Source organism: Neopsephotus bourkii, unplaced genomic scaffold (genome assembly GCF_033783945.1).
Source record: "Neopsephotus bourkii isolate Nb327-2 ecotype Australia unplaced genomic scaffold, CSIRO-AGI_Nbou_v1 NB_845, whole genome shotgun sequence".
NCBI classification, from domain to species: Eukaryota; Metazoa; Chordata; class Aves; order Psittaciformes; family Psittacidae; genus Neopsephotus; species Neopsephotus bourkii.
The window spans coordinates 3413669-3430201 of record NW_026901341.1 but is presented as its reverse complement, the minus strand read 5'-3'; the positions used below and the strand labels follow the sequence as shown (position 1 = coordinate 3430201).

General features: G+C 38.3%; 1 protein-coding gene across 8 annotated transcripts in view; it reads right to left on the bottom strand.

Moving 5' to 3' along the window:
- KIF16B (kinesin family member 16B) overlaps window positions 1-16533 on the bottom strand; it is a 141035-nt gene that overhangs the window by 101237 nt on the left and 23265 nt on the right. For all 8 annotated transcript variants that reach the window (XR_009725888.1, XM_061356269.1, XM_061356271.1 and 5 more), the window contains exons 5-12: window positions 13513-13610; window positions 12848-12957; window positions 12085-12227; window positions 10574-10742; window positions 10254-10385; window positions 7320-7495; window positions 5364-5429; window positions 1810-1869 (exon numbers count right to left, since the gene is read on the bottom strand). Coding sequence is in view for 7 of the 8 variants with exons in the window: in XM_061356269.1 (XP_061212253.1) it covers window positions 1810-1869; window positions 5364-5429; window positions 7320-7495; window positions 10254-10385; window positions 10574-10742; window positions 12085-12227; window positions 12848-12957; window positions 13513-13610 (954 nt within the window). In the remaining variant the exon portion in view is untranslated. The remainder of the gene's footprint in view (window positions 1-1809; window positions 1870-5363; window positions 5430-7319; window positions 7496-10253; window positions 10386-10573; window positions 10743-12084; window positions 12228-12847; window positions 12958-13512; window positions 13611-16533) is intronic.

Genomic DNA, 16533 nt, shown 5'->3' with positions numbered 1-16533 from the left:
AACTTAAAAAAAAATAAATAAAGTAATCAAAAAGTGATACACAGGAAAAAATTAACTACATGAATCAAGTTTCAGGCCATTGACAAGGAGAATTAAAAGATTACTTCTAAATGCTTGGCGGACTTGCACTCCAAACGTGGTTTTGCTGAGCATATACAGCAAGTCATGAAAGCTTAAGCTTCATTTTCACAATTTTTATTTAACAGAATAGTTAAAAATTTGGGGAAAAAAAAATCAGGAAAATAAATTGTGGGAATTATTCCTCTGTGTGTGTGTGCATGCACATACGTGTGCTTGTATGCATGTATGGAATCGCTTGTATGCATGTATGGAATCATAAAGAGGCCCATTAAAGTACCACCTCAGATTATGACCTTTACCACAAGCCAAATGCCAATATAAACTCTTACCAGTACAACTGGACAGCAGGAAAGCAAAGATACATGAAGAGAACACAAAAGTTTTACTCTGCTCTTGTGAGACCTCACTTGGAGTATTGTGTGCAGTTCTGGTGTCCTCAACATAAAAAGGACATGGAACTGTTGGAACAAGTCCAGAGGAGGCCACGAGGACGATCAGGGGACTGGAGCACCTCCCGTATGAAGATAGGCTGAGAAAGTTGGGGCTGTTCAGCCTGGAGAAGAGAATGCTGTGTGGAGACCTCAGAGCAGCCTTCCAGTATCTGAAGGGGGCCTATAGGGATGCTGGAGAGGGACTCTTCACTAGGGACTGTAGTGATAGGACAAGGGGTAACGGGTTCAAATTTAAACAGGGGAAGTTTAGATTGGATATAAGGAAGAAGTCCTTTACTGTGAGGGTGGTGAGGCACTGGAATAGGTTGTCCAGGGGGGTTGTGAATGCTCCATCCCTGGCAGTGTTCAAGGCTAGGCTGGACAGAGCCTTTGGTGACATGGTTTAGTGTGAGGTGTCCCTGCCCATGGCAGAGGGGGTGCAACTTGATGATCTTAAGGTCCTTTCCAACCCTAACTATTCTATGATTCTATAAGTCTCAGTCTACATCATGCAGAAAACATTATGGAAATCTCCAAGTTGCCCTCTTGGATCTGTACTAAATCTACAAAATATGAGAGAGCACTGTGTGGATTTGACTGCTGCAGAAGTAGTCTGAAGTCATCCAAAGGACACAATACGGGCCAGCTTACATGCATCAGTTGCAAAAATCCCTGTGCTTGGGGTTCCAGAGTATGCTTAGGTCAGATGCATCTGTTTGGTTTGATGAAGACCTACTAGAGGAGACTCCATTGAAATCCCTTTGGAAGTTGCTCAAGTTCACAAGCCATTTCTGACCAAAACACGAATCTGAAGGTCAATGCAAATATCTGTATTCACTCTGTACCACATTCACTGAGATACCAAGTGTAAGTTAAATGGTGATTATTCATAGGGCTTGTTAGTACAATACAAATACCAAGGAGATGAAGGATCCACTTGCCCTTGCCCCAGGTAATCTCCATTTGCAACTCAATGAAAACATTCAGTTATTTAAAGATTAGTGAGAAATAAGCTGTTTCATGCTGTGAGGTCACTACAGTGAAGAAAAAATAAAGAGTTGTGCTAACCCTGATTAATATTATTTAAAAACTTCTTCAAAAATACCACTGTGCCTGAATATTTACCCTTAAAAGCCCTCAAAAACTAATTCCCTGGAATAATCTAAAACAACACTCAGAAAAATTTGTGTTATTAAATAAAAAGCCAAAGAGGGTGACTTAGAACATGAACTTTTTTTAAGTAAGACCACTAAGGCTAGTTCAAATGCCAAGTTGAAAATTTATTTATTTGCCTTACTTTCAGAATATCCTGAGTTTCATTCCACTTGTTTGTCCACTCTTTGGTCAGTTCTTGTACCTAGAAAAGAAAACAAAGATCAGAAATGATCACATCTCTTCCAAAGTCCTTGAAAACACATTCTCAGAGAGGACTAAATGTTCATGCAGTTCTTTGTGAAGTTTAATACTTAGACATTTAGATTAAACATATTGCTCCTGGACTAAGTAGCCTGGAGAAGAGAAGGCTGCATGGAAACCTCAGAGCAGCCTTCCAGTATCTGAAGGGGGCCTACAGGGATGCTGGGGATGAACTCTTCATTAGGGACTGTAGTGATAGGACAAGGGGTAATGGGTTAAAACTTAAACAGGGGAAGTTTAGATTGGCTATAAGCAGGAAATCCTTTCCTGTTAGGGTGGTGAGGCACTGGAATGGGTTGCCCAGGGAGGTTGTGAGTGCTCCATCCCTGGCAGTGTTCAAGGCCAGGTTGGACGAGGCCTTGGATGATATGGTTTAGTGCGAAGTGTCTCTGCCCATGGTAGGGGGGTTGGAACTGGATGATCTTAAGGTCCTTTCCAACGCTAACTATTCTATGATTCTATAAGTAGCCATTCCTACAATAGCCCACAAAATTCTTATCTATAGTATGAAATGAAACAAAGGAGAAGGAGAGCCACTTCAGTGAAAAATGAAATAGCAGTCATTTTCAAAGAAATTTAATAATTCTATGAAGTGCTTCACCAGTCTTAAAAAGTCTACTGCCACAGATTGATCCCTTAGCTATAACAAGCTCCTTTCTTATGGTTCCTGAATATGCAGGCAGGCATGTTCAGGCTAAAATGCCCTCCAGAGGATGGCAGGCAGAGGAAGAAGCACACAGGCAGCCTTCAGGAGAGAACCAGAGCAAAGTTTGCTGCAACTCAGACATCACACCCCTGGGGAAAATGAGCACAGAACTGAGAAGCTGCTTGCAAAGGCCCTACAGACTGGGAGAGGGAGAGCACTGGGTGTAGTATCACAGATTCATTTAGGCTGGGAAAGACCTCTAAAATTATCAAGTCCAAACATTAACCCCAGGACTGCCAAGTCCACCAATAAACCATGTCCCTAAGCACCACATCTACGCACCTTTTAAATACCACCAGGGATGGTGATGCAGCCACTTCCCTGGAAAGCCTGTTCCAATGCCTGACAACCCTTTTGGTGAAGAAATTTTTCCTAATAACAAATCTGAACTCCCCCTAGCATATCTTAAGGCAATTTCCTCTTGTCCCTGAGAGAAGGGACTGGCCCCTACCTCGCTCCATCTTCCTTTCAGGTGTCTTTAGGGACCTATAAGGGAGGGATAAGGTCTCCCTCCTTTTCTCCAGGCTAAAAGGCTCCAGATCTCACAGCCACTCCTCACAGGACTTGTGCTCCAGGTCTTTTACCAGCTTACCAAGATTTCAACAAAGGAAGCACACTTCCCAAGGCATCATTATCTTTCCTAGTCCTATTAAGGGGAATGGTAAAACAAAAAAACGTATTGAAAAGATTAAAGAAAAATGTGAAGGTCTATCCTAAGTGTATTCACCATCCCAGAACAACTTCTATTCCTCACAAACATTTAAAAATTGCTCTTATATAAGGACAAATCAACACATTAAAGAAAGCCACCATATATTTGTCAGGTAATTTAAATATGGTGATAAAAGTCTTTAGATCTGCATCAACAAATTAATTATTGCACTCATTCGATTATAAAAAAAGCTATAACCACTGCAGTATCTACTAAGAATTTTCAGTAATTATGTCTATTGTAATTATCATGACTAGCAATCACACAACCTTCTAATGAAGCTGACAAGAGATAATAAAATATGCTCAATATACTACCCACACAGAGGGGCCAACACTTGTGTGCAGGACAAACAGTGATTACTGTCAGAGAACAGAGTATCATACTCTCATTAGCATATAGGCAGCAGAGTGTATTACTCAGCTACTCTTAGATAAAAGCCTTGCATTTGTGCAACAAAAAAAAAGAACCTGTACCAACAGCATGATGATTCACCTCTGATTCAGCTAAAAAGTTTTAAAAACCTAGTATGACTATGACAAAATCACCTTACAACTGAAAGCTCACACTGAGCTTATGTAGGTCCTACCTTAATTATGCAATACAAGAAAGTAAGGATTCCTGCGTGCACTAGAGTTGTAAAATGCATTCCTAGCAGAAACTTGGCTTATGGAGATGCCCAGAGTCCACTTTGCAGCCATAGCTCACACTAATACACATATTTTGTCCATTTTTGTCCTTAATTTTTTTTTATGTATCATTTCACTGAAAAGTATTTCAACATGCCTTATAAACTGGTATTACCAATGGGAATCCTGAAGAGCGTAGACAGATACTATGCCAATTACTTAGGTCAAAACAGGATTCTCAAAGAAATGCATTCACTCTCTAACTGTAAAGGTGTAAGCAGCACCGGTGTAAACGTTCCAATTTAAACCAGCCAAGAAGTCCCTGTTTTTTAAAGATGTCATATCTACATTTGATTGGCATCTTGTTGACAGTATTCAGAACTAAGCATTTGCTGCCATGTAGCTGAATGATTCCAAATACTTTCCTTTCTTCTTCCACAGTCTGAGTAATACTATGTTTTTAAAACAGTTTGCAGTAGCTTTAAAAACAAGCAAGTATATAGAAAAGAATTAACACAGAATGGTAGAATAAAGAATGAAAGACTAGAAATCAGATGAATTAGAGTACCATTGCATCTATAGTCTTTTGGATCCTACATCAAAACTGCCTGTGAATTCTTCTCAGACTACACTGAGCTGGGCGATTAGAACAACTTGGGATGACTACACTAGATCTTAGACCCAGAAAAGACAGCTTATTAGGCACTGAACATACTTGCAAAGATCATATTTAAAGACTGGAATTTTCTGAAAACCTACCCCCACAACACAAGTTATTGATTACTTGAAAACATAAAAGTTGACCATTTTCCCCATAAATCTTTTACTGTATTTTCTACACAAGGAATGCACTGTTACTGTGATTACTGGGTAATGATTACCCTGATTTAGTGGCTTCTTCCTCTCCATTTACAAATATACTTTTCAGTAAGGCAAGCTGGCCTGAGAACATGTATTTTCATTAAATAGAACTGGCATGAAAAGTATTAAAGAAACACTTTGTTCTTGCTTAGAATCATAGAATAGTTTGGGTTGGAAAGGACCCTAAGATCATCTAGTTCCAACCCCCCTGCTATGGGCAGGGCCACCTTCCACTAGACCAGGCTGCTCCAAGTCCCATCCAACCTGGCCTGGAACCCTGCCAGGGATGTTATAACGTTATCATACGTTAATTGTATAGCAAAATTACAAGTTCACATAGTTTGTTGTTTTGTTTTGTTGGTTTTGTGGGTTTTTTAAAAAGCACCAAACAATGCTATTTGATGGAAGAAAATTAAGTGTATAAAAAAAAAATCCTGAAAATTATCAAGTCTCACATTGAGGCACCCCTTCTTTTTTTTTGTTTCTTTGGGTTTTATTTAAAAACTACTTATGAAATTATTACTTACCCTTGCTTCATTCTGCTGAAGTTTTTCTTCCATACTTAAAGCTGTTGGAGAATCCAACAGTGCAATCTAAAATTGTAAAAAATAAACATCATCAAGTTAAAAACAAAACAAAAGAAAGTAAAAAGTAACAATTTCTAGCAGAATCAAATGAAAGAAATGTAACTTCTTTGATTGTTTCAGATGAAGTATTTTGAACTCCAGTATATGTCATTTTACCTTGAAATACTGTAAACACAGTAATCAAAATCTTGTCAAAGCAGATATTACAAATATATATGATAAGTTTAAGAGCACTATTTTCATTCCCCATGTACACACATGGTCATGCAGTTGCAATGACTGAAACATGGCATAAGTTTATAATGAGTAATTCCTCATACATCTATCTTTATATTTCTGCTAAACATGAAAATTTATTATGCACCAATAGTTTACCATTTTGCCATGATACATATTTATCTTGCTTATCTTTAATAAATATATATGAAGGTGACCGGCCTTAAAAGAGGAAAACTGCTATACAACACGTACACATAACCAACACTCATTATTATGTGACCTACACTGAACCCAGCACTGTATTTTGGTAACCAGTATCTTCAGTGACCTACAGAAGCATCTGCAATACAGTATTCTGGGAATATAAAGGAAAACTACAAAAGAAATTATACAGAGATTTATATTCTACTCTGCATATATAAAACCACCTGCTGTTTTATCAACCATCACAAATTCAATTAACTTAAGCAAGTTCTCTATTGCCTCCCACACAGCCGTGTATCACATCCTACAACTGAACCAGATTTATTTTGTGATATTCACTCTTTTACAGCCTGGAACTAGGTCAAAGCATTAGATCTTCAGAGGGGTCCAAGTTACATCTAGTTTGCTAACTCTAAATCAAATCACACTTTGACAATAAATTGCATTTTCCCCTCCTAAAGAATATGAGAGAAACACCAGTATAATAGAATAATTCAACCCCATAAAGCTTTCTAATTGTTTGTAACAAAGCAGAGCTCTCCAATCACCTGCAATACCTATTACTGCTTCCAACTATGGTCCCATCTTCTTTTTCAGCAAATGTTTTATAGCACAGAATTTAACTGAAGTACTACCCTTCTATTTAAAAAATTCTGTGCTGAACTGACATTTCACATTGCGCAGCCCATCTAAAATAAAAATAGATAGTTCTAGAAATAAATGTGAAGTATCATTTCAGATACTTCCAACTCGTATTTGCTCAAGTATGAAATACAGCAGTCCTGAGTGACATTATTTAGAAGCGACGACTGGCCTGAGCCAATTGCATATTCCTTATTATTTGGTTGGCTTCACCATCCTGGAAAAAGAGATATTAAGCCTAACAGAGCTTGTGCAGCAGATGTTTACAGCTGCTAATACCAAGAGAAAAATAGAAGTGAATTATAGAGCGACACATTTTCTTACACCACCTCTGACAATATGTTTACATACTTAGCATGTTACATGCTTTCTAATGTACAGCACAGCCAAACAAAAACAAAATGCATTGTTCAAACCTATGCATACTCCTACATTTTACATTTGCCCATCTTAAATATTTTATACCTTTCTACTTCTTTTAAGATATGAGTTAAAGTACTTCTTTATCCACCAGCTAGACCTAGGAAATATGTTACTGCTCAGCTTCCTTATGCTGTGGTGACTACCTGTTCCACAGCACACTGCAGTCAAGCTCTGATTATATTAAGAGAAAGCTCGGAGCTTTGGGATGACAATTTTTCCCCTTATGCAAAAAGAGGTAGTCTACTGGCCATATGGAAACTGATTCAATCAGGAAAATAATATTCATTCATAGCCTCATAGAGCTTGTTTACTCAAATCAATATAATGAAAGATAATTATCTCATTACATTCTAGAAATAGATGTTATAACTCAAGGAAAATTACACATAAATTTCAAGTAAAGCTAACCTGATTCCCTTGAGCAAGCAGGGCTTTTAATCGGGCTATTTCAGCTCTCAGCTCACGGATCAGTTTGACGTTAGGATCCTCATTAATAGTAGGCTTGTTGATGATGTTTTTGGCTCTATTTGCATAGCGAAGTGTACTTAAAGTTTCTCCATAATTGACATCAGCAGGTGAAATAGCTAAGGAGATGAAATCAGAAACAGTTCATCCAGCACTGTATGTTTCATTCAGTAAAGTTAGTTTATATTTTAAAAGTCAGATAAACTTAATGCAGATGAAGAGACAGAAGTACATGATTAACCAGTATGGCTACAATTTGCACCAGTGCTTCACCTAGTTCCACTGCTTCATGTTATTGTAACTCTGCTTAAATAAACACTCTATTAGAGTAGTGTATTAATCAGCTCCAACAACCAAGTATTGTAAAGTAATCTTGCTGTCAATCTACTTAACATTTACATTTCTCTGCTAAGCATCAATGTCCTATATGATACTTTACAGGCTTTCTTGCTGTTTTTATTTTACGAGTACAGTGGATAAAAACTGAGTATGTAATCATGAAATGGAAAAGTTATTCCACGTAAAACCACAGCAGGCTCAGTCCAAGTTTTGAAGGGAAATTACACAGCATTCAAACAAAAAGCTGACACAAGAACCAAAACAAGAGAAGAGCTTCAGTAATTTACAAACCTCGCTGTTCCACTGAGCTGCAAACATCTGGCAGCACACAGAACTTATCTGATGCCTCAAGAAAAACCAGTATTGTTTTTTCAGGCAACTTAACCAGGAAAAAACAATGGAGTTTAAAAAGAGAAGGGCAGCACCCACAGAGATAAGCAAAAAACACAGAAGAGAACACCACACCGAAATTATCCAGGACCAGAAATCTTAATAATCAAACTGAACAAGAGACCCAGAGAATCAGATTATGAAAACACCTGAAAAAAATGATCAGGTAACCAAAATATTCTGCGCCCTTCCTCATTATCTCAACAGTAATACTCTCTTTGTGGTAGAGACTCCCTGAATTAGGAGAGATGAACTTGGCAATAGACTATACTTCCCTTAGCTCACACTCTTACTTCCCTACTTCATCTACTGTCTCCACTCCACTACTCAATTATTCTCTTTCTGGAAAGAAGTTACAATACATTATAGACATATAAAAATACATTCAATTCTGTTTTGTCATAAAAGCCTTTCCTACAGTTTGAGATGATCTTCCTGCTTTTGTTGTGTTTAGTTAAAGAAAAGGCAGGCCAAATGTGTCCAGGCAGCTTGTCAGGCTCTGTTAGGCAATTCAGCCACATTACCAGTAGAGTTACTGTTGGAGAAAAGATCAACCATCAGGGCTCTGCCTAGGAGAAGCATCCTTAATAGACGAGGAAGCAGCTGAAAAAGTGGCTGGGTTTTGTAATCATTAGTACAGGCACTGAAAGCTCATGGTGTTTCTAAAACCTCTCTTCCCAATCCCTCTGTCAAAAAAGGCAGGTTACTCAACCATTAACTGAAAAAAAAGCATCAAGAAGAAAGACACCAGCACACTGTTACTTAAACAGACAGAAAAACGAAGCAGAGTCTGGTCCAAGATCCTCTTTTGGTACTACTATGATCAGCCTGAGGAAAAAAGTGGCACAGTTTCCAAAACCACCCCCAAAATCATGTAATAAGGGAACTGCTATCCGGAGAATTTGACTGTAAGAAAACAACTGAAGAACCAGAATTGATCCAATGTATTTTAGTCCCTTAATTCTGTTCTCCCATCTTTTCAAGAGAGGACTGTGTCAGCTGAACTGCATTTTATTTGACCGGGAGAGAGTGAGAAATTTCAGGGTTGCTTTTCTCTTCACTCCTTACATTTCCAACATCCAAAACCCTTAAACATCCCCTGGCTTCACTTTTGGGGGGAACAGAATTCCCATTCCAGTTCACTGAAAAATCTGAACTACATATGCCATAAGTAGGTTTTTAAACCAAGTAATGCTTTCAGAGCTTCCTCCACATAAGAAGGAAACTGCAAGTTTGCCTGACCATAAAATTGTAAAAAGAAAAGATGACTGATCATAAATGAATTTAGGCAAAAAGTTGAAATGTTGTGTGCATTTAAAAAGTAGGTTAAATAAAAATGACAGTCCTATATAATGAATGTCAAAAGAAACAGGTTGTTTCTGCTACTAATGCAACAAAACCAAACACAGTTTTGGAAAAATAAACCGATTCACGCATTGTTATTGACTGGATATACCAGGCTGGAATTCTTTTTTCTACTGGGGGTCAATGTCTTCAAGCCTGGGGAGGAGAAGTATGAGGGAAGAGAAGTACCTGCTTTATCTAGGTCCAGGTTTGAACATCAACAATGAGTAACAGCTGCCTGAAAAGCAAATGTACCTCAACAGTAAGCAGGAGCTATTACTTGAAGTTTAACTGGTCAAATCAGCTAATCATTACACTGTGCATGAGTCAAAGGAACACAGCAGTGAGGCACAGGTCTGAGCAAATGCAAGAAATTAGGCACACACATTCGAATGATCCTTACTTACGCAACCAAATGTCTGGCACTGTACATACACAACCTGGGTGCCTTGCTACATTTGTGACCAAAGAGCCAGCGATATATGCACCCAAACAGACAATCTGCAGATGGAAAATGAAGCTCTCAAATTCAGGAGGCATACCTGCTGTTGTTCATGACATCACTAAACAACTAGTCTGTCTCCATATACACAATGAGACCCTATATATAGTTCTACTGGTGGAGGAGATATTCTGCAGAGTGCAAAAGCAGTGTTACTAGAAAACTTAGAAAGAAAAAACCCCATTAATATGTGTAACCAATGTTCTGCCTTAAGAAAGCATCTGGAATCTAAATATTTACAGCCACTCCTATTCAGCATGAACTCTTCAGGATGCAAAGAAAAGTAATTTAAAAACACTTACTGGCAATCATTATCGTTTTAGAGTTTCCTCCTAGGCTATCCTTTAACAACCAAGTCAACACAGAGTCCCTGTAAGGCACAAATACTTGTTTCTTCTTTGAAAGAGGATTTGTTGCATCCTGAGATAAATCAGCTGTGATGTGGAGGAAGGAAAAAGAAGCTGCAATTAGGTATATTCACTCATTTTCAAAACGAGGATGCATTAGGCCATTATTTGTATAAGTAAAAATGAACAGAAGTGTAAATAAATAAACAGAAAGGTATTTAGTGACTAAAAAAAAAAAACCCCAAAACAGCCAAGCCCAAAAACCTGAGACTTACCTAAGGCAGAAATTACATTTCCCAGAGTAACTAGGGATTTGTTAATATTCCCTCCTTCCTTTAATCTAACCCCTGTGGCACCAGTGGCATCTGCTCTCTCGCTTCCAGCAAGATCTACCAAATGAATCTTGCTAACAGTTTCACAAGGCATTTCAGAATCAAATTTAGCCTAAAGAAAAATAATACAAAGAAAAGTATGTTAATCTATGAAATTCTGCAATTTTACTGAAGCCAACCTAGTGGCCTTTTCCATGTCATGACTGAATTTAACTTGTCTACAATAGCAGAGCTTCAGAAGACAGGTATAGTAGAGGTGCCACAGAAAAAGCAATCATGAATTGCTGCATAACCCCCACACAAGTAGTTATGTCTATAAATTGTAATATTTGCAACTTTCTAGCCACTTATGGACATACACCAACTGTGAATTGGTACTTACATGATGCACAGTGAACATGTGTGGCATTCGTTTTATTAAGCTTTCAACATATTATATTTATATTTAGCTTTCAACAAGCTATAATATACACAGATGCATTTACACTCACTTCCTTCCCTGCCTCCAAGTTCTAGTAAGCAGCAATTGCAATTTTATTCTACAATTTTAATGAAGGCTTCTGCCTAATATTTACCTTAATTCATATAAAACAACTCAGATTACCCTATACCAAACTTCCTTCTACTTTTACAGTACAACAGTGGAACAAAACCTTTTGCTGCCTGCCACTTGTCCTCTTCAGAAAGCCCTGCAATGAGCAACTCATCATTAGCAAACAGCACAGCATTTTGTGTCTGTATTTCTGGTAGGGGGGAGACATGAAAAGTTCCATCAGAAGAGCAAACCACCTCCACACTACCTTCCCTTCACCTAGCAGGTTACCCATGGACAGTCTAAAAGCCCTCTCCAAAACAACAATGAAGACCATGAATCATTAGAAAATGAGTTTACTCCAAACAGATCACTATTCCCTTGGAAAATGTGGTAAATCTCTCCATTATTCCATCAGTATAAAACAAGGAATATAAAGAGCTTTCCAACAATAACAGATGAAGACTCAGCAAGAAAACACTCAGAAAACATTTCTCCACTTTACGATTTGGGCCATGGAGAGAGATTTTTCCATAAACCTTGGAGAACACCAGAGTATAAAAGATAGCCCATGTTCAGACCTGGCTGGTCTCACCCAACAGGCTCCTCACTCACTCCTGTCACAGCAGTATCATGAAGCATGCCAGCGCTGGTCACTGTTACTCAGCCTAATGTCCCAATAGTTATCTCCTCAAAATCTATTAAATATTTTAAGTAATCACATTACACTGTAAATTTTAAATATTATAATCACTGATAAATGTACTTGTAACTCTCAAACCAGTATTTTTTACGTTTTCAATTTTCTCGATCACAACCACGTAGTCATTACCTACCCATACTTGCTTACTTGACCTTATTTTTTGTCATATGAATTACTGAATTTAAACACATATTAAGACAGAGGCTTTAGTTTTGTTACCTGAGTGAAGTTGATTGTGAAAATGGCATGTGACCTGCTACTGACATCGTTCATTCCAGTTGCAGCCGTCGTTCTATTTATATTTCCTGCGTCCATAAGTTCCTCTACATCACCATAGTTTTGCACTAAATGTTTAGACAAATCTAAAGAAAAGCAGAGTGTTACAGCACGCTCGGATGTGCACTTGACTGCCTTTAGAAAAAAATATTCCAATCACCCTCACTACTGCAAAGTATTGCTGCAATTAGGGTTTATTGCCATACTTCATTATCACTTACGGAAAGGAATGAGGCCTCATGTGAACAATGGACCACTTACACATTTACAGTAAACTAATAAAAAAACATGCAATCTTACTAAAGTATTTAGTGCAATAAGCATAATCCCTCAAGAGACAAACCTTCCCTGGTAGAGGACAGATTAAGACAATTAGATCTTAATAGGTACTTTCCATGCAAACATTAAAGATTTATAAATTATAGTCAACAAATTCTTAAAACCAATTGCAACTGTTAGCATTACTTAAAAATGTGTTAGAAATTTACAAATAAAAACTGTATATGTATAATAATCTTAGAATTGGGAAAGTGAGTGTGGGTACAAAGTAAGAGGCTATTCTCCTTTAATACTTTTATATCAAAGCACTGTATCCATAATCATTTCTATTTTAAATCATAAAAATACCCTGTGCAATTAGACACCACATTTTAGAACATATAAAGGTAATAAAATATCCAGTGCTAAACACTGAAAGTGTTTTTACCCTCAACATAGGGCCCTTCTTTTGGATGTTCTCGTATTCGTAGATTATTAGTTTTTGATGACTTCCGTCTCAGAAGATCTCTCACACGTTCATTATAAATTTCCAGATAACTGAAAGAAAAAGCATTAGAAAAATCACTGACTGATTCAAGAGCCTCTCAAAAAAGGAAATCCATGTTAATGCTGTGTTTGAAAGCAAGATGCCTGGAGAAGCAGAGATGTCCCTGCCCATGGCAGGGGGGGTTGGAACTAGATGATCTTAAGGTCCTTTCCAACCCTAACTATTCTATGATAATAGACCCAAAGACAGTAATGACTACAGTGTACTGGTATAAGGGAAAAGGCAAAAAAAGCAAGAAGCATGCAGAAAAGAAGCCATTAGCAAGATCAGGATCGCTTAATGTCAGCCTGAAATAAAGGATAACAATAAAGAAGACGCTGATCAGTAGCAAAGGCATCTTCACTATCATTTAAATTAAGCAAAATGCACAGCTATTGCATTGAATTTAGAACTATTGTGCATTTTTACTAGGACTGCCAGCAAAAAAATCAATTATAGGACTGAGGACAAGCATAGAAAGTTATCTCTCAGAGATAAAGTGAACAAAGTGGCTGTAACTGAAACTAGTTTGATAACCAGCAAACTATCAACATGTCAAGACCTACCTGACTTCTGTTCGAAAGGATGCCTCATTCCGCTTTGTTTTCTCACTTATTTTGCTGAATAATCCTTCACAGATTCGAGGTATTAAACCAGCATCACCCTGGAATAACAACAGTTCTTATTTCCAAGGGTATATACACACACATATATTTTAAAACAGTAAAACCCAAGATCACTAGTTGAGAGAGTTCCAATACCCAGAAAAAGGGGGAAAAATCAAAACCTTTCAGCAAATCCTCTCTTGCCCTTTATTTAACTGCAGTCACCTTGCCCCTGTAATCCTTCTGTGTGTGCTGGAATGTATATTCTAGCTCAAATTCTTTTCTATTGGGATATATTTTGCCCCTGTCATGTAGCCCAAATAATCCCAGCTGCTGAAGGCAGAAACTGGCTCGTCAGAGCAACATATGCACTGCCTTATCTCAACATTATCTTTTCTAACTTCTTCTATCTCATTTCACTATGGACTTGGCAACATCTGCAGAAAATGGGACAAGAGCCAAATACATGCACCCTTAAGCCATTCTTATTCAAAGCCCTAATCCCCAGCTCACAGTTCTTCCTGTCTTGAAAGATGCAGCAGGTCCAATGGATAAATTAGCATGCAATAACAAAATTAAAACTCCACATTCACTGTATCCCACAACGCAGCCAAATTAAATTGGATATTTAACTTCTAAATGCTCAACTCTGAAGTTAAAGAGTTTTTATGCATTAAGTGCTCAGTTGGTTTAATAAAGCAAACTGAAAAAACATATTCCTTCTCAGAGATCCCTATGGACTATGTGGTTTACTAGCAGCACTATGACTATCCATTACAGGGTTCTTGCCACTTCAGCTAACACAGCAGCCAGCAGCAGCAGGATGTCATCTTCTAGGTTAAGCTGGCACTTGAAAATTCTTGAGAATTAAGCCTCATCCCAGTGAGGCTGCTGCTCCACCACCGATGTCAAACACATCAGGCTGTGAGGCAACAGCTAACAACACTGAGATACCCAGAGACTTAGCATGCAGCTCCCCTCTTCCTTTCCAGCCAAGCAGCAAGGTGGTAAATCAAAGACAGGGTTTTCTGTAGCAGCAGAGAGGAGCAGGAGAGCGCCATGCAGCTGTGGCCTTGGCTGACAAGGGCTGCTTGCTCCCAGCGGCCCCATTCCCATAGAGTCTGAGCAGGTATATGAACAACTACCTGCTGAGCAAAGCAAACAAAGCTCCTTAAGAGCTCAGACGAGGGAACATGGCTCCCAGGAATGAAGAGAAAGGACATACACATATACAGAGGAGCTTTGGGCTCAGAGCTGCAAACTCAGAAGTAGCTGACAAAACAGTCTGTCAGATGTGATTTGCCTCCAGACCAAAACCACGGAAGATTTGATGCAACAGACTAATTCTATGCACCGCTGAGACAAGAAGTGTTCTTGCTTAGAGTTAAGGCCCTTGTAATTAAGCAGGAGGCAAATTAGGACAAACCAGACCAAACATCCAATATAAGCATAGCTCAAGACTCAAGGCACCCAAGGGTTTGCCTGGTGGGATACCAGGCAGCAAAAAAACCATGAAGACAGTAGACTGCCCTGCAGCACACTCCTCCAGCAAACATTTCTCCTCTCCTCTGAACCCCACATAAAATCTGACCCTTTCCGCCCAAGCTCATTCCATTCTGCGCCCATGCTGGTCCCCTCTGTCCCCGTTCTTCAGTTTCCCCTGCATTCTCTGTCCCAGAAATCTTCTTCCAGGTGTCATTTCTGAGCTCCTCTTCCTCTTTCCTTTGTCCAGATACAATTTCTGATTCATGGTGCTGTCTTGTCTTTTTTTAATCATACGCTATCCCTCCATTTTGCCCTTTTCCAGTTACTTCCTCCTCTTAATCAGAGCTCTCCCCAACCACGATTAGTTTGAAATAATAATCTATTCTCTCCTCCTATCACAACTAGCCCTTCACCTGAGCACAACTTGGTTTAAAAAGAATAACTCCTAGTTTAAGGGAGAAACTTGCAGTTAATGATGCTGCTTCTGAGACGGCTGGTTTAGTAACAGAGGAGCTGCCTTTCCCAATATGTATCGATCCCTACCTCTAGGTTCTCAAAATCAGTATCTTCTTTGCTTGCAAGCTGAGCATAGAAAATTCAGGGTTCAATGTTGGAAATTCCCACACACATTTTATTTCATTAAGGTTTTTTTTTTTAAACACGGGAAAAGGAAAAAGACTTTTCTTTCATCTCATGCTTGGAAACACCTGAATAGTTTTAATTAAAGCTTAAGGAAAAACCATGAAAGATCCATCACAAAGTTTTAGGCAAGTCATTAGTGTCTGACATAATCTAGCAACTGCAAAGAGAGTCTTAAAACAGGAAATACTAGCTTTAATTGAGTAACTTCAACCATAGCAATACAGTGATGAGAAAGGAAGAACACACTGTTCCAAGCATATTTTATCAGTAAAATGTACATCTTACAGAATGTACATTCTCTATTAGAAACTCTATTTAAACATTTTCACCCTTTTGACCCCCTATAGCTCCAGAGCAGGATCAACTACATCTTTGATGGTTTTTTTTCTGGGTTAGGGTTTCCAGTCATGGAAATCTATAGAACTAAAATAACTAGTTCACTCCAGAGCTGAATTTTCTCATGAAAAGCCTATGTTACTTCTGTGCTAACCAGAAATTGATATGTATTTCATATTTATATGAAATTTTATTGCAATTTATATGTACTGTTTCTTATCCATCTACCTTGGGCATAGGAAACAAATGATTCCCTTTCCTTTCTACAGCAGCCTTTCACATCTTGGAAGACTTTTGTTCCTCCAGTCTTCCCTTCTCTGCATACACAAGTCTGATTTTCCTTACAGACCATATTTTACAGATCTCTGATCATTTCAGTATCTCTGTTCAAGACTCAACTCTAACTGGTCCACATATTTCTTGGAATTATTGCTGCCCACAGTACTGCAGAAGAATGAAGAAGCCTTCAGAGCCAAGAACAGATAGGAAGTAGGGAAAAGAAAAAACGTATTTCAAATT